At 34.3% G+C, this 19,494-nt stretch overlaps 2 protein-coding genes across 2 annotated transcripts in view; one reads left to right on the top strand and one right to left on the bottom strand.

Moving 5' to 3' along the window:
• The window catches only part of LOC106674408 (disks large 1 tumor suppressor protein), a 565,060-nt gene that overhangs the window by 2,329 nt on the left and 543,237 nt on the right, over nucleotides 1-19,494 (top strand). The window contains exon 2 of the mRNA XM_024225925.1: nucleotides 542-588. Within this exon, the coding sequence (XP_024081693.1) occupies nucleotides 542-588 (47 nt within the window). The remainder of the gene's footprint in view (nucleotides 1-541; nucleotides 589-19,494) is intronic.
• Nucleotides 1-19,494, bottom strand: part of LOC106660809 — a 60,343-nt gene that overhangs the window by 23,335 nt on the left and 17,514 nt on the right. Inside the window, exons 4-7 of the mRNA XM_014383756.2 lie at nucleotides 10,056-11,332; nucleotides 8,129-8,540; nucleotides 6,225-6,356; nucleotides 5,930-6,166 (exon numbers count right to left, since the gene is read on the bottom strand). Of these exons, the coding sequence (XP_014239242.1) occupies nucleotides 5,930-6,166; nucleotides 6,225-6,356; nucleotides 8,129-8,540; nucleotides 10,056-11,332 (2,058 nt within the window). The remainder of the gene's footprint in view (nucleotides 1-5,929; nucleotides 6,167-6,224; nucleotides 6,357-8,128; nucleotides 8,541-10,055; nucleotides 11,333-19,494) is intronic.

Raw genomic sequence — 19,494 nt, 5'->3', positions numbered from 1 at the left:
AACAGGCATGCAACAATCCAATGTTGATTCCGACTTTGTTGCATAAAGTCTATTTTATGTTTGGGCGAGGCTTTCTTGACTGAATCTGTTCTGCTTTCCTGGTTCGATCGGGTACAAGATTTAGCGGATTGTTAATTGCTATTTTTTATGGCAGTTTGAATTTTTTTAGAAGGGTTCGGATCCGACACAATGAAAACTTAATAACCTCATACTCATGCAAAGTAATTTTCGCAGTTAATTAACACTACTTTTGTCAAGTTCCATGTATTCAGGCATTCCAGAAATGTCTTCTGGGACTATCTAGAATTGATCTAGACGTAAAGTTTTTTAAATATCTAGAATATTTGTGGCATTTGTTGTTGAGGCAACTAAAGAGCCTTTTGCACTACTTCCATTAGAAATGACCTCATTTCTAGCTAACTCACTACATTTTATTAGCCTTGATAGTGTCTAATCAGAAGAAGAAACCTTATTAGGCCTTATAAACATAATAATCGTAAGTTTTTTTTTTGGTTTTGTGATATTGTTGTTTTATGTTTAGGCGAGACTTGCTTGATGGACTTGCCTGCCTCTATCCTCGTTCATCAGGTATGAGCCTTTAACTTGATCGTAAATTGCTCCTTTTTTATGGCAGGTTGACATTTTTCAGAAGGGTTCGGGTCGATTGGATATGCCTCTTCATTACCCTTCTGCCCTGTGTGCCCTGGTACCCAAACCTATTTCTCTCAATGCACCCATGCTGTGATTTGAGACAGAGCTTTGAGCACTTGCCCAGTATTGTATCCCCTATGCATAAAGTTCAATTGTTTTTCTAGTCAAAACCGTGCAAATTTACTAAAGGAAATCACCATTTTAATCCCAAATTTCTACCGATAATTATGGTCTCAAGTGCACTCTTTAATTTTTGAGCTGTTTAATAATCAGGCTTAACTGGGATAATCTTTTTTCCTATGTTGCTTTTTCTGGCACCATAATTTGGTATTTCTTTGTTAAGTTACGTCATCTAGGGACATAAACAATATTGCGTTTTTTTAAGTTCCTCTCTAAATTTTAGCTGTTGGACGTGAAGGAAGTAACTTATATAGTCCTTGTATGAACCTATGTGCAACTGATCTTCTTCTCCCTGAATGAAGTTAAGATAATAATTTAGTTCTACTGTTAAAAGTACGAATACTGGTACAATATTGACAATTATATAAAATACAAATTCAGTCAGTACTTTTTTAAAAATATGTATAAAAAAACTGGAACACATATTAGCACCTTAGCATATATAAAGAACATAACAGCGAGAAACAGTCCAGAAGGATTACCCAATAAGGTAATTACTTACGAAAACAAGTCTGTAGCAATGAAAAAACCTTATCTGACTGTCAGAAAATTACGTAACTATTTTTCGAATTAACTGCGAATATTACTACTTAAGTTGAAGTAACAATTGGGTTCCATTTTCGGATCAATTTCAACAAAACGTAGGGTAAAGTTGGCGAATAAACCTGAGTAAAGTTTCAAGTTTTGAATTGATTGAGATTAAGTTTTAGCAGGAACAGAAAATTTTGACAGGGAGAAGCTGAAATACCAATAACTTCCTCTGTTTCATCAATTAATTCTTACTTTAAATTAACGCATATATTTATAATATTTATACAAATAACAATAAAAGTCAACTAAAATGTATTCGCTTCTTTAGAATGAATAAACAATTTTTGATTATTAGTAAAAAAAAGAAAAACAACATCCGTAACCAAGTTGGTGAATAAAACTGAGTTGTTCCAAGTTTTTGACTTTCAATTTGAGGTGCTTGAGTTTAAGTTGTAGCAGGAACAGATGATTTAAGTCTTTTTAAGTTATGATATGGGTTCTAGCAAGAATAACTATTTTCCTTTGTCTCTTTGGTTTTGGTGTTAGAATGTTAAAATGGTTACCTAGTTATAGAAGCCTCTTTTAAACTGTATAAAATTCAAGGTTAGGTTTCTACGTTACTAATATAATTAGTAGGAAAAATGAGAGAAGAATCGGAATAATTAATGGTAATAAAGCTGAGTACTTTTGTTTTTATTTTTGAAATTTTTTGTTGGCAACAACTGACACACAAAAATGTCTACTTCTCTGGGCTTTGTCAATTTTGTCCTTAAACTATCGTAAAATTGTCAATAAAAGGTTAAATGTGTTCAAACACGCTATTTATATTTAGTATAAAATATGAGAGCCAGTAATCTAATAAGTGTGTGAGTAAAAATGAATTGTTTCAGGTTTTTGACTTTCAATTTGAGTTGTTTGAATTTCAATTGTAGCAGGAACAGATGATCTAGGTCTTTTTAACTAAAGATATGAGTTGTAACAAGAACAACAAGCATACTTTTCTTTGTCTCTTTGATTTTGACCTTACAACGTTAAAATGTTAGTTTTGACCATAGAAGACTTCTTTAAAATACATAAAACAATATAATTAGTAGGAAAATGAGATAAGGTTCCAAAATAAAGGGCGATAAAGCTAAGTACTTTTATCTTAAGATTTGGGATTTTTTGTTAAAGTGGTAGCAAAGACAGATGGCTGTGGCCAGGGAGTAGTTGAAATAATACAGATATTTACACCTGTTTTTTCCAATTTTGTCCTTAAAAGTAAAATTGTCAATAAAAGGTTAAATGTGTTCAAACATGTTATTTAGTATAAAATATGAGAGATAGTAATCTAATAAGTATATGGATAAAACTGAGCCATTTCAAGTTAAGTTTGTTGTTAAGTTGTAACAAGAACAGATGATATGAGAGGGAGCAGATGAAGCACCAACACTTTCCCCATTTGTCTTTAAACTTTTGACTTTAAATAATCGACTGAATATTAAAATAAATGAAATAAATAGAGGAAAAATACCTAATTCGTTCGGTGCCTGTCGAATTGCCGTCCGGAGACGTTTTGATTCGAGTGAAGGACCAAGAATGTCTCCATGAGGAGTATCTACGTTGTTGTTTCGAACACATAACACATTTTAAGCCAGAATTGAACAGCTACACGAAAAACGAGGTTGAAGTCAAAAACGACCCGTCATCGGTTAAAAACTGAACTGTTACATGTTACAACTAACGTGAAACTGTCGGTTTGAAGTGGTGAAGAGAAGCAGGTGGGGCCGCAGCAAAGAGTGGGGGCGACCCTTGCCAGGTCCCCTTGGAAACCGTTTCCACGAATCCTATTCTACTCAAACTCAAATTCTCGGCTTCCTGTACTCGTTTCCCACGTCGATCCGCAATTTCACAGAATACGGAACTGAAACTATTACATTTTTATATGGGGGTGATCACTCTGGGTTTTGGCCAACTCATAAATTGACCGCATCCAAGTTTAACTAAATAATCCTATCCATAAATAGTATAGAGACCTCAACAATACCAAAAGTGAAGGATTTAATAAAATATTACAAGTCGTGCTGTCGCTACTCACAATCTTGCATTAGTGGAATATGCAGATTCTATGCTAGGTGACCACGTTCATAGATAAAGGATTCACGTTTGGATGGAAGTGCCCCAGATGAAGTCCCATTACCACGCGAGTGCGCCCATTGATGGCAAATATGAAAACACGATCAGCGAATAAAACTGATTCGTAACAAGTTAAAATTTGAGTGAAATCCCACTACTTAATAAGGAGCAAATGTTATTGCTAGAAAACCACACATAGAAAGGGAGGTATGATGGTTGAACGTGGGGCAGTTACATTACAGAAGAGTCGAAAAAGTTAGTCAATAAAGGTGAAAAGTACAAGTTAAGCGTCGGCGTCGTGTCGTTGTGTTTGTAACAAAACATAAGGCTGAAATACCAATTCTTAATATGGATAATAAGGAATAAGCAGAACCAATAAAGAAAAAGAAGAAACAACCAGCAAGAATTGATAGGTAACCACATAGACGTAAGCGATGTTTACTGGTTGGATTGGGATCCAAGTGTCTCAAATCAAGACCCATTTGGACGGAAGCACCCAAATCAAGACTTGTCTGGTAGCAACTGCGTCTGTGTGACCCCCCCATTTATACTTGGTAACAAATATGACAGAAGAGTCGAAAAAGTTAGTTAATAAAGGTGAGCCGTTACAAGTGAAGAGTCGAGTCTTTGTGTTTGCAACAAAAACATAAGGCTGAAATACCAATACTTAATATGGATATCGAATAAGGAATAAGCAGGACCTATTGATAGATAACCACATAGACGTAAGCGATGTTTGCTGGTTGGATCCAAGTGACTCAAATCATGGACAGATCTACCCCAAATCCAGACCTAGCTAAGATTTGAGTGGCTGAGTTTAAGTTGTAAAAGAGCAGATAGAATGGGTAAAATACCATTATTTAATGAGGATATGTACTTAATTAGAAATATGCAGAAGCTATTGCTAAATAATCACGTAGCATGAGGGACGTATTCTACTTGGACGGATGTGCCTCCAATCAAAAAATCAAGACCAATCTAGATGCAGGTGTGCCTATGTGGGCGTCTTTTCAAATGTATAAACAATTAATAATAGGTTGGCAAACACGAGAGAAGAGTCAAACTAGATATTGAGTAAAGCTGAGTTATGTTAAGATTTTAGTGTTTTAGCTTAAGTTGTAGCAAGAAGATCAAGCTGATGAACTACCATACTTAATAAAAAATATGCAGAAGCTATTGCTAGGTAACTATATAGACCTAAGCGATGTATGCTGGTTGGACGCTGTTGCCTCTAATGAAGACCAACTAGGACGGAAATGCCCTAAATTAAGGCCCTGTTAAAATTTGAATGCCTGAGTTTATGATTTAGCAAGAACAGATAGAATAAATGAAATGTAGGAAGCCACCTTCATACTTAAGGGAGGTATCTCCATCTGTACGGAAGTGCCCGAAGTCAAGGCCCATTAGGGCGCAGGTGCGACGTGTGTGGACGCCTTTTAAATTGTATACAATTTAGAATTGGTGAAAAATTGGACAAAACGGTCGAATAAGTTGAGTACAAGTTAAGATTTGAGTACTTCAATTCAAGCTGTAGCAAGAGCAGATAGAGTAGATTAAATACCGATACTTAATAAGGAATTTGCAGAAGGCAACTATGTACCTAGCAATACCTTCTGCAAATTCCTTACATAGTTGCCTAGCAATAGTAGCCTAGCCTTACATAGTTAGTACATAGTTGCCTAGCAATAGTAACATATTCCGTTTGGTCGGAAATGTTCTCAATCAAGAAATCAATAGCTATTTGGACGCTGGTGTGCCTATATGGACGTCTTTTAAAATGTATAAACAATTTATAATGGTTGGTAAACATGAGAGAAGAGTCAAACGAGATATTGAATAACACTGAGTTATGTTAAGATGTTAGTGTTTGAAGTTAAGTTGTAGCAAGATCAGGCGAATGAATTACCAGTACTTAATAAAGAATATGCAGAAATTATTTCTAGGTGGTAATTAAGAGCTATTTGATCGCAGGGGCTAAATTTCAAGACCCTTTTGGGCGCAATTGTCCCTATGTGCAGCGTTTAATTTGCAGCAAGAACAGAAGGCTGAACACTAATTAATAAGGAATATGCAAAAGTTATTGCTAGGAAACCACATTCATAGCTAGAGGGACGTATTTTGGTTGGACGTAAGTGGACGTGACTGAAATGGGCTTGGCTGTAGAAACCATTGAAGATGGCGAGAAGCTCATAATTTTGATTTGTCAGATCGTTTCTGTTTCCCGTCATCTTCAGGGGTTGGTTGGAATCTTGACTCACTTCGCTTATTTCCCTGACACACCATTAAAGATAGAGAAGACGAAACGCGTTTCAGATACCTAAACTGAAAGTTTAGGCAGTTAAAATGATCGGAAACGACAAAACTACAGAATCATTTTCAACTCATATTCATATAAATGAGGAAGGCAGGAAGGCACATAAATACATAAGTTACTAAAAAAATAATTCCTTACTTGTAATTTATCCCAGACATATGGTTGGTAGGTAGCCTCGGAAGTTCTCGACTCGTTTGGAAACACTTGGGAAGAGAAAGAGACCTTTGTGTATTATCGACACGTCCTGAAGGGTAACGGGATCTTTGAGCAGCCGGCGCTGAGCCCGGTCTATCTTCGGGAGTGGATGCTGCAGAAGACCTGATTCTCGGCGAACGTGTGAGGCTACGGTCCGCTGACACGTGCCATACATCGTTACTGGAAGAAGAGAATATTAGCATGTATCTATACACATTAAGAGTGGTCGGTGTGGTACCTATCTTGCGATCTTCTGTATCTTTGCCTTCTGATGAATTCACCGTCTTCCTGACCTAGAACGTTAAAGTCGTTGCCGCGGCTCTGCCTGTGGGAAGCGTCGTTGACCTTTTCCAAAGAGGCGGGTGAGGACCTAAAACATAAATTTCTGTTTAGATAAATTCTAACAAATTAGAGAAAAGTTGTAACCAGTAATCAGGTGCACACCTTCCTCTTCACAGGATTTTTCATTTGATAACATTTTTATTTACTAATGCAATATGTTTAGTGGTCTAATTGACCAAATTACTTCTTTCAATTAATTATTCTTGTTATGTAAGGTTTTGGTTGAGATGAAAAAGCTAGTGTCATGAGCGCGACACTGTTTTTTTTCCATCACAACCAAGACCTTACATAAAAATAATTTTTATTTACATTTATTGATTTTTAATCATACCAAAATTTGTATTTTATTAAATTTTGATTCTATTCGAGTATCTTTCAGTTATGGACGTCTTTCACATTAGGTAGACTAATCGAGCTTCGTTCAATGACTTGGTGCGTGGTTTGCCATCTCAAGATTTCTTAAGAATCGAGTTTTTCACAAACCACGGACCGCTCGTCGCAGAAAGCAATTTTGCGGGTTCTATTTATGAGGCTATTTGCAGCAGGATTGCCACATCGGCCGAATCGTTACAAAATGGGACTTATAAGGCAATTTTGGTCTTACGAAGATTATGCGATGTCTCACATACTTTGTTACTTCGTCAATGTGACGGAGTGTTATACAAAGTGATTTTTTTTTACATCCATGATACTTCATTTGCACATATTCAGAGTGCTACCACCTATTATTGACCATCCTCCCCTCACATATTCAGAAACTTGCAATTAAATATTTTACAAAAAAGCTCCTGGTGTTTTATTTTGATTTCTTTTCAATTGCAATATCGTCTGCTAGCTGCGTGTCGTGATTTCGGCCCAAGTGAAAATGGTAAAAGATAGAGCCTTGTGTCATCTTTGTGTCTAGTTTTTTTACAGAAGGAATTGTCACATTTAGATCTGAAATATTGCGACTTTATTTTATTTTTACTATCCTGCAATAGGTGCTCAGCAGCAGTGACTTTATTTTACCCTACAAACCTTGAGGTCATGCCATATTGAAGACTTCTGTATCTAGGAACAGACCTAGGCGACCTTTTAGGTCTTACGAAGATTATGCAGTGTCTCACGCAGTTTGCTACATCATCAACGTATCGGTGCAGTCAGTGTTCTGCCCAAACTGTTTTGAACAAAGGTCACATTTCATTTAGACATGTGAAGGTGACGAGTTTTGATTTTATGGCTTTCATGACATTTCAGTTGCATTCAGAAACATTTAAAGAAAGCTTTTCCAATATAGTTCCTTGTGTTTTATCTCTGCTTAAGATTGAAATTTCGTCAGCTAATGTGCAGGGTATCTGATTTCTACCTATGTGCAAATGTGATTAAGGATAGGGCCCAGAGTGATCCCCTGTAGTACACCTTTGTGTCTTGCCTTTTATAGAAAGCATTACCACATTTTGAAAGATTTTATTTTTACTATCCGGGAAAAGGTGTCTAGCAGCAGTGACTTTCTTTTAACTAACAGATCTTGATACCATGTCATATTGAAGACTTTTTTTTATCTAGGAACAGACCTAGGCAAGAATTTATGTTTTTTTTTCGGCGTGAATAAAAGCACATCAAATCTAAGCTGTCGATAAATGATTTCGTTGGCGTTTTAATAACAGATTTCATCTCTTTTTTTATTATCGAGGCATGAAAAACAAATAATATTGTAAGTACACCATTGTAAACAAAACAAAGAAACAAATCAGATAGTATATCAGAATCTGCCAGTACTGCCATGACCCCCAACAATTCAATATACTATTTACGACATACCTAGTTGAGTATTCCCTTGCTGTCGAAACCCCTTTCTGATTTGGATAACTGTGTGAAAGCCTCATGTTCGTCAGAGGCGATGAGATCTGAGGCGTTGTTGGCGGCTTGGTGTGAGGACAATGGAGCCAGTAATCGCATCCGGCTGCTTGAAGCCGACCACTCGGAGTTGTAACTCCTCTTTGCAGAGGCCTTCCTTTTTGGTTGCGAGCCAGTAGCATACTTGGCTGTTGGATTTGCGGCCGGCCGTGACCCGCTAGCTTTTCGTCTTGTTCTATGTACCGATGCCTTAGCAGAGACCTCGCGGCATCTCTGCTTCTGACGCCTTGTACGAATTCAGCAACTATCCTCGCTTCCTCCTCGGTTTCCCGTTGGAAATCAGGGTCCATAGCCATGTCTTCCGATTGTGCAGATCCTAAAATTTAATGTGATTAAAGCCAAATATTTGATATGAAGTAAACTAGTTCTAGTACAACAATTGTTTGTTGTATTATATTAAGTTTCTGTTACAACCAACCAGCAAACTAAACAGTTGCAGAGTAAAACTAAAGACCCGATGAACAAACAATCAAGATTTAATTTAGTCATTTCTCTAATCAAATATAAAGCTAATGGAATACAAATAGTTTGATTATATAGCTGATGCAGTTATTAGATACTGGTTACGGAGTACAATTAATAAAGGTGAACCAACAAAAGCAAATTCAAAAGTTTCAGAGACTTTTTAACGTTTTACGTTTTAAAAGAGAACTTCTATCAAATTATTTTCAAATTAGAACTTAGTGCATAAACTAATCTTTTTATGTAAGTTATTCAGATATCGTGAGATGCGGCGGGTGTGATGTAGGTTTCAGAAAAACATTTTCTTTATCGTGCCAACGTTTCGATCTTTTATTGAGATCATCTTCAGGGCTCAAAGTGTTTGTCTTCTGTGTAATTGTGCCATCCTTGGGTGTCGTGTTGAGAATGCCATATCTGAATAACTATCGATTAACGGTCACTAATCTCTACACATTTTTATGTAAGGTTTGGTTGAAATGAAAAAGTTAGTGTCACGAGCGGGATTTGAACCCACGACCTTCGGCTCAATACGCCCCTGTTCTAACCACTTGAACTATCATGACTCCGATCCACTCGGACGCCAACTCCCCATCTCAACACGATAGCTCAAGTGGTTAGAGCCACGGCGTATTGAGCCGAAGGTCGTGGATTCGAATCCCGCTCGTGACACTAACTTTTTCATTTCAACCAAAACCTTACATAAAAAGCTTAATTAATTGAAAGAAGTAATTTGGTCAATCAGACCACTCAATATAATGGATTTAATGCTTAAAATTAATAAATTAATTAGAAAGGGAAAGCTTTGATGAAGGTTGGCTGGCCTTGTTAAACAATCTTTTCATATTTTTTTTTTATTAAACATATTCAACAGAGAGATATAATTTACCCAAAACTCAGCTGAAACTTATATAAATCCGCAATTTCAATGGCATTCCTCGAATTCGTAATATATCATTAGTTTCCATTTAACAGTGAACCGTTGTGGTACTGTGTGGTCTGCGAGGCGGTGAACTGTAGTTCATGTGATTAGAGACGACCAAACTACAGTCTAAATTGTGTTAAACTTTGTGGTCTAATACAGAGTTATAGTATTAAGTTAACATCAATTGTTTTTTGAAGAACATCAAAACACTTTTATTGAATTGTAATCTAACAATCGTCGAAAGTTTTCATGCATTGTTTACATATATATTTAAAACTTCTATAGAAGCCTAAGTGAGGAACGTTGGAGCCTGAACTGAAGGAACTTCATACGATTTTTTTTCTATGGGATTTCAGCAATAATTTTTATGACATTAAATTCAAATAAAACTAACAAACATGAAAACGTACAACTGGATCGGCAATTATAAAATTAATAATAGCTTACTAGGATGGAAGGATTGTCGCAAGGGTCGACCACTTGTCATGGTGGGTAGCAGGACAGTTGGTCCGGGATGGCACGGTGAACATCTTTCAGGAAGTTGCAGACTTCTCGACCGCCGAACCCTGCTCTCTTTGCTTTCCCTGTTTTCTCTGGATTCTCTGCTGTTTTGGCGGCCGTTGTTCATTTGCTGATCCATCATTAGTGAACGCGGTGATCTTCCCCTGTGGGTACTCTGTGAGGAACCTGTTCTCCTGAAAGGACCTGAATCGTTCGAAGAAGACGACGAGCAAGGAGACCCGTTTTTGACGTCGGAGCCAGGGGATCTTCTGATTCTCTGTTTACTTTTGCTGGAAGGCGAGATTCTGTCGATGTCCGGCGAATTTATGAGTGTCAGCGTAGAGTAGTCGCTCATGGTTAGAGATTCTTCGTCTCCGTCTTCGTAACCACCGAGGGATGAGTCGGTCAGCTCTTTCAACTTCGGCATCACGACTGGATGTTGTATCAAACCGCTGTCCAACGATCGAAAGCCGAAACTGCTAGAAGAAGACGAAGACGAATCGTGCTTTTGGAACATAATCCGCCTATTTACGCTTTCTTCCAAAGATTTTGTCTGAGGGAAGTTTACAGGTGAAGGTGTCAGCTTTTTTCTAGACATTGAAGTACATGGTGATAACCTGTATGTAGGTGGTGATGGAGGAGGGGATAATTCTATGGCATTGCTTCTTGAAAGAAACGGTTGTGCTCGTCTAGGGGATGATCTGTACTTTATGTCCTGAAATGCTGGTGGAGGTGATAATATCGGCGTCGGTGGAGGTGGTGTGATAGGTTCTTCTCGTGTTAAATCCAAAGACGACGGAGATGCCCTCCCTCTTCTCCCTGACACTCCCGGAAGAGGCAAATAGCCGGGTCTTTGTGGTTCAAGTTGTAATTTTCCCGGTTCACTTTTGCTACAGTGGTAGTCCGCCATTTTAATTCTAGTAACATGTTGCTGTGGATGAGAGTCAACCGGAGGTTCCCTATTGATTTGAGCACCCTGTTGTACTTGAACCCATCCGGATCGTCCCAGAAAGACACCGTCAACCTCTCTGTCATGCCATCGAACGGGAGACAATTCTCTGCTACTTTCATTTATGCCTAAGCTCCCAGCTCTTCCTATTCTTCTGTTGTAAGAGTTGGTTGCATAATTATCGTATCCGTAATTCGGGGCTGAATACACACTGCTTTTAACTTCCCATGGCTCCGAAACACTCCTCACGTGTAGGACAGACACGTTGGCATTTCTGTAACAAACGACAAGTATGTTTTTATTTATGCTTTTTTATATCAAAATGGACAGGCAAAAAGCCAATTTCCAAATCAATTACAATTTTTTGTACACCAATTAAACTTGTACATATTAATTCGAACTTTTTCCAAACCAAATTGAACTTTTTGCAAATCAATTCGAACTTTTTCCAAATCAAATTGAACTCTTTCCCAACCAAATTGAACTTTTTACAAACCGAATTGAACTTTTTAAAAACTAAATTGAACTTTTTCCAAATTAATTGAATTTTTTTTCAAACCACTGAATATTTTTCCAAATCAAATAGATTTTTTTCTAATTCAAAGTGAGTATTTTTCCAAATCAAATCGAGCTTTTTCCTAACCAAATTGAACTTTTTCTAAAACAATTAGCAATTTTTCTAAACCAATTAATACTAACTTTCCAAATTAATTCTGACTTTCCAAACTAAATTGCCCTTTTTTCGAATCCATTCGAACATTTCCCAAATCAAATCGAACTTTTTCCGAACAAAATTCAACCTTTTCCAAACCAAATTGAACTTTTTCCAAATTAAATTGAAATTTTTTCAAACCACTGAATATTTTTCCAACTGAAAGAGAATTTTTTAAAAATCAAATTAAATATTTTTGCAAATCAAATCGAGTTTTTTCCTAACCGAATTGAACTTTTTCTAAATCAGTTAAATTTTTTTCTAAATCAAATTGAACGTTTCCAAATTAATTCAAACTTTTTCCAAACCAAATCGAACTTTTTGAAACAAAATTGAATATTTTGCCAAATCATTGGGAACTTTTTCCAAATCAAATCGCACTTTTTCCAAAACAATTCGAATTTTTTTCTATTACAACATTCTCCAAACCTCCTTTTTTACATATAAATTATGTGGCAAAACATTCATTAAAATTAAGTTCAGATATTAAACACAAACCTATTAAACAGAAAATGCAAAGTATTATAACGTATCATTATTAATTATGTGACATTACGACGAAGTCACCAAAGGACAAGAAGTTTATATTATGAGGGTGAATTTCATTAATAATGAACACGGACCTAAATGAGTGCCCTGGGACACTGGAAGATTTTGTGTCGAAAATGTATTCAAAGAATTATTAATTTGTACTCAATGCTGCCATCCATACCAAATAACTATGAAACTACGTTAGATGAAGACCTCGAACATTTGGACAAAGCAAATTAAGCACGCATTCAAATGAAGGTCCTGATATCCGTTGATATAATGTCAACTTGATTCTTATGGGAAAAAGGGTTAGATTTAATTATAAAACAAATTGCACGTACCTTTGTGGTTGTTTATTCGTTAGATGAAAACCATGCTGTTCTGCTATTGTAAATTTATAACAAAGAGAGGTAATGATATCATAGACAAAATATTCAGAAAGTTAGTGGGCGGTAATTAGTAACCCTGGACGCACAGCCGGATTTTATAACAGGTTTGATGTAACTAAATTACCGTTTTTTTAATAGCGGAATATTACTATTAGTTTTTAATAAAAAAAAAGAAATTAGTTATTTTTAAATGTCTCTCTGGACAGTCGAACTAGTTGCTTCAAAAAGTTCAATTTTTTGATAGCGTTAAGCGACGAAAATTTTATTAATACAAAATTTATATTTTATTTATGAATATTAGTATTACAATTTGATTTATTAGAATAAGCAATTACACAAATATCAAAAAATGAAGATAATGAAGATAACATCGCTCTCAATACAAGTCAACTATGTAAATATGCATATCCTTTAATTACATGTTGTAATTTTAAATAGCAGATAGTAATAAAACACTTATAAATAATAAAAAGAACTACGCATTTATGTGTATTACTTTATAAAAGTTTAAATATTATTATTTATGTTTACCCATAATATATGTTTACCTATATATTCATAACAGATAGTAATAAAAACTTATTCAGGAATCGTGAGATGCGGTCTGGTGTGATGTAGGTTTCAGAAAAACATTTTCTTTATCGTGCCAACATTTCGATCTTTATTGAGATCATCTTCAGGGCTCAAAGTGTTTGTCTTCTGTATAATTGTGCAATTCTTGCGTGTCGTGTTGAGAAGGCACTCGCAAGAATGGCACAATTACACAGAAGACAAACACTTTGAGCCCTGAAGATGATCTCAATAAAGATCGAAACGTTGGCACGATAAAGAAAATGTTTTTCTGAAACCTACATCACACCAGACCGCATCTCACGATTTCTGAATAATTATCGATTAATGGTCACTAATCACCACACGTAATAAAATACTTATAAATATTAAAAATAACATTTAATTAATTAAGGTTTTAAGTTGAGATAAAAAAGTCAGAGTCATGAACGGGATTCGAACCCACGACCTTCGGCTTCAAACGCTGCTATTCTACCATTTGGGCTATCGTGACTTCGATCCCCTCGGGCACTAATTTCCCATCTCAACCTACTTTTTGAATTTTCCCTCCTTTTTGTCATTTTTCAAATGTAATCGTGTAATCTATTTGATTTTCGGCGACAAGTGAAATGACCCCGGAGAGCTTTAGTAAAGTATACCTCATTTTAATTCATTAAATTCACTATCATTCGAATTGAAAAATGGCAAAAAGGAGGGAAAATTCGAAAGGTTTTAGGTTGAGATGGGGAGTTGGTGTCCGAGTGGATCGAAGTCACGATAGCTCTCGTCGTAGAGCAGCGGCTTATTTAGCCGAAGGTCGTGGGTTCGAATCCCGCTCGTGGCATTAACTTTTTTCATTTCAACCAAAACGTTACATAAATTAAAATTAATTAATTGAATAAAAATAACTATGAATTTATCCATACAACTTTATAAAATTTCAAGCATTATTACTTCTGTTTACCTATTTTGTATCTCAGATAAAAATGTTGAATTCGAAGTAGAAAAAGTTGATTTAAAAAAAAAATTCGTTTAGAAAATATTGAATGATAAAAAGTAGAGTTTTGAATTCAGTTTGGAAAAAGTTTTTTTCGATGTGGAAAAAGTATACTGTTTACATTCAACTCGTAGTCTGGAAAACTCATTATAATTTATAATTATTACAATTTAAAGTTAACAAAAATAACCGAGTATATATTAATCGTAAAGAGAAATTGAGCCAATTCGCAGTTTGAACATTAAACAACATGTAACAACATAACAGGCGAACTCTTGAAATCGTGGTCATCCTTACATCAAGTATGTTACTTATTGTCGATCGCATTGTATTATAAAGTTTGTTGGAATATTAATTATCTATTATAATTAGATCAAAATCAGTCATTTTGTCTGTATAAAGCTCGAAAGAAATTGTCGGTATTTGAAGAAAATCCGGTCGAGAGCGAATGTCCCCGATGTGGTTTGACAGGTTTTGGAGATTTCCTCTGAAAGAAGAGGAACGCTCAGGATGACCGATTACGACAGACGCCTACCGACTTATAGTCTTAAAAGAAAATAATTTACTGCATGGCTCTCCATGTTATGTCACAGGCAATTTCATTCACAGAAACTATTTTGTTGGCCGTTTCGACCATCACAGGAAATATGCTATTATATTTATTGATAGTTGGTACATATGTTCATTTAACACGCGCGAAAATAAAATCAATAATGTACATATTATTATTATTTTGGATGTGTTGAATTATTACATAATACATAAACAAATTATATCACCAATCATATAATATGTCGTGAGAATTGTTTCATTTGGGTTGTAAAAAAGTTTATATGAAATGGAAAAAAGGCTGAATTTGTGTCGGCAATATTGAAATTGTGTTTTGAAAAAGCATTGGTTTTTAAAAAGTTCAATTAGTTTATGTTCAATACCAACAAGTTTGATTTGGCTTAACTTGTAAAATTTAACTATTATATTGTCATGTGATATGTCCTACTAAGAAATTCTAAAGATTATGTTTATTGAGCTAGTTACTATTTCTTACAATCACATGTTTCAAGGTTTATGAAAATGTTAAGTATAAATTCATTCGAAGTTTCTTTTCTAACAGATTTTATATGAAACATTTTGGCTTAATGATTTGAAAATATTCTTGTTATATATTGTTTATAGTATTAATTATATCATCAACCATATAATATGGTTGAGAATTGTTTCATTTCGCTTGTAAAAAAATTCAATATGAACTAAAAAAAGATTGAGTTTGAGTTGGCAATATTGAAATTTTGTTTTGGAAAAGTTGAATTCGTTTGTGTGTTCCAACAAGTTTGATTTGGCTTAACTTGCAAAACTGAACCGGTCGGATTCGAATGCAGGGCCGCTGGATTCGAACCCGGGACCTTACGTTACAGAGATGAGCGCCGTGTGAACGCCTTAACCGTTGCGGCCACCGACCCTAAAATTATGTTTATTAGGCTAGTTATTATCTCCTACAATCACATGTTTCAAGATTTATGAAAATGTTAAAGTTTAAATACATACGAAGTTTATTTTTTTAAACAGATTTTCTTTGAAAATTTTCGATTTAATTATTGAAAATATCCTTAAAGATTTTGTTTACATTATAATTTATATGATCTTTCAGTTTTTTAGTGTCGTCACTGTTTAAATGCCAAAGGTTGAAAGTGAAATATGTTTAGTAACCGCGCGATCTGGGTCATGAAGACCACCAAAGATAAAATTTTGAAATAAAGATGGGACAAACATACGCACTCTCACTAAAAATAGAACCAAAGGTAAAGTCACACAAAGGCAAGGAGCTGAAGAATCATGTCCAAATTATGAAAATTTATCATAGTTCATTGTACGCGATGGCTTTTTAAAGATATTTGCATTACTACCAGTAACCACAATGCAACTAAATCCAGAAATTTTTATTTATAGAAAATCTGTTCCATAAAAGTTTTGCTATAAATCTTAGATTCTGTAAAAGTAGATGAAAACGCTTCAGGTTCTGTAAGACCTTAAACGGTAGTAACTCGTGGGCTGGTGAGACCATTGCCCTCGGACGTGGGATCCTTCCTACTTATTTTCCTACACATCCCACTCGGCTGATATCTGCCGAGAAGAAACTGACTTTTGTCGGAATGTTATCATTTTTAAACCACCCTTTATTGTAATTAGCCCGTGGTAGACTGATTCAAAATGGTACAAGTTAATAATTTTTCTACTTTCCCGCCAGCGTCTTCCTACATACAATTTGAAACGAGTTCAAATAAATTTTTTGCATTTTTTCAATGTAACCAGGTATTTCAATAATTTCCTTACTTTTCTCTTCCTAAACAGAATTACACTTTTTCAAAGCCAAAGAGAAGTTTTTCAAAGTCAAATTTAACATTTTTTCACGCGATACAACCGTTTCTAAATAAAATTAAACTTAAAAATTAAACTGTTCTCTTACTTAATTAATTACATTTGTATGATTAGTTGAATAGTTGGAGTATTGGGTGATGGATATGAGATCCTCCGACGCTCTACTTGATCGAACGGTAGCTAGGGAAGAATGTATTTAAGAATGAGTGAGAGTCTGAGCATGAGCATATGTTTAATTATCTGAATGTGCGGTAAAACTCATGCGTTATGGGCTGAAATCGATACACCGCAAACCCAACTTCGCAATAGAAAAATAAAAATTAACATAAAAATGATTAACCTCTTCTAAGTCCAATTAAACCTTTCACATATCAAATTTTCGTTTTCCAAACCAAACTGAATTGTAACAAAATTAAATGTAATTTTTCACACACACAATCCTAATATTTCAAAACAAAAATCAACCTTTCCAGATCAAATTAATCTTTTTCCCAACCGAATTATACTTTTTTCAAAACCAAATTTATTTATTTTCTGTTCAAATTGAGCCTTTTTTCAAGATAAATTGAGCTTATTTCAAGTCAAATTGATCATTTCTCTAAACCAAATTTTACTTTTTTCAAATCCAAATAGAATTTTCGTCTTATTCAAATTTAACTTTTTCAAGCAAAATTATACTTTTTTCAAATCAAATATTATTATTATTATTATTTCAAAACCAAAGGAATGATTTTCCTATTCAAATAGAACTTTTTCAAGCCGAATTTCTCTTTTTTTCAAGCCAAATTGAACATTTTTCCAAATGAAATAATCCTTTTTTCAAAACGAAATTTCATTTTAGTCACATTCAAATTCAAATTTTTTTCAAGCCCAATTGAACCTTTTCCAAATGAAATTATACTTTCTTTCCAAAATCAAATTGATTTTTTTCTTTTCAAGCTTTTGAGCTTTTTCAAGCTGAATTGAAATTTTTTTTCAAATCAACATAATTTTATCAAAACCCAATTGATTTTTTCCCATACAGGTTGAGCTTTTATCAGGCTAAATTGAGTTTTATCAAACAGCATTCCATTTTTCCAATCAAATTATACTTTTATCAAAATAAAATTAATTTTTTTCCCATTGAATTGAGCTTTTTCAAGTTAAATTGAATTTTTTCGAGCCGTAGTGGATTTTATGAAATAAAATTATATTTTATCAAAACCAAGTGGATTTTTTTCCATTCAAATTTAACTTTTTTCATTATCTACCGAATTCAACCTTTTCTAAATCAATTCAAGTTTATATTTCAAATTCATTTACAATAGGGTAAAATGATTTTATAAACAAAAATATTGTTTAGAATTCCTTATGTCTGTATAATATAATCGTTAACGTTTTCTAGTTGCGCCAAATTGAACTTTTTTTCAATCCAAATTGACATTTTTCCAAATTTTTCTTTTTCTTTTATATTTGAAATTCGACGTTTTTAGTTTTTATAAACAAAACAAAATAAAATTTTTTAATTCTAAAAATTGTAAATAAAAATGTATAAGGTACTTTTATCTTGTGAAAGTTTAAGTTAAATCAAAGTTAAGCAGATGACTTTTTTTTATCACCCTCCCTTAATGGATCAGCCTTTAATGGATCATCTGGGGGTCTTTTTAAAAATTTTTAGGATCGTTTAAAGGTGTTTTTAATACGAATAAAACATTATCCTTAGACCTATAGTATCCTTTCTCTCTGCCTTCTTGTTTTCTTCAGATGAGAATAAATATAATGTGAAGAATTCATAACAAAGGATCAAAGAGGGAGAGATTATACTATAATTTTCTTTGATGTTCAATAACTATTTACATAATATTCATGTGTATTCATCTCTATCTATATTAAATGAAATCTCTTCAAAGTATCCAGATCTCCTTATTGCATTTTATCTGGAACACCTGTCCTTCGTGTCCATGAATGGATATTTTAAATATGAGGACAAAACTATTAAAAGAAAGATGGAGTTGCTATTGATGGCGTACTCTTAAAAAGAGATCTTATCATTTACTAAAAGATGAGTCATTAAATAAGTTTTTTAATAAATCAAAAATTTTGCTAGGTCAAAGACTACGGTAGATATTTAAAAGAACTCCTTACAGAATTCTTTTCTATGCAAAAATATAAAAAAAGAACAAAATATCAAAAGCCAATGTAATTTTATTTAAGTTGTACTGGTATTAGTGAAAATAGAAACATTTTGAAGAAGGAAAAAGTCTTTAATTTAAGTTCAGATTGGAAATATTAAAATTTAGTTTGAAAAATTATAATTTTATATGGAAAGTATTTACATTTAGTTTGAAAAAGTATAATCTGATTTGGAAAAAGCTCTCGGTTTTTCAAAACCCGTTGCTTTTACTAATTGAGAGGGCTTATTTCGCGAAAAAAGTAACAATTTTCTCTCCAGTACGAACGATAATCTCGAAAGTAGCGCTTTACGCCCGTTTAAGGGAGCAAACGAAACATGAAGAAATCAACAACAACAAACGTGAAACAAACAAACAAATGCGAACGATTTGTTGAAGACCGTACCCATTATAAGCACGAATCATAAGAAAATAAACTGGAATGGAAAATAAATAAACCTCTCAAAAATTGGGACAGATCCAGACATCTGATAGTATTAAAAATCAATTAATTACTAATTATTAATTACAAATTATGGTTCTCCACATCTACTATCTCACCTTGAAGTCCTTTCTTTCGGATCGCTGGTTCAAGGTTGCCTCTGACTTTAAACACATCAAGCTCATTATGGTCTTCCCCAAGGGAGAATCCTAGGACCAATGCTTTACCCAGTCTACACCGCTGACATTCCTACATATTGTTGGACCCAGATCATGACCTTTGAGGACGACACC

Source organism: Cimex lectularius, unplaced genomic scaffold, assembly GCF_000648675.2.
Source record: "Cimex lectularius strain Harlan isolate CLEC.00 unplaced genomic scaffold, Clec_2.1 scaffold81, whole genome shotgun sequence".
Taxonomy (NCBI): Eukaryota; Metazoa; Arthropoda; class Insecta; order Hemiptera; family Cimicidae; genus Cimex; species Cimex lectularius.
Note: the sequence above shows the minus strand (reverse complement) of the source record. Positions and strands in the feature narration are given on the sequence as shown.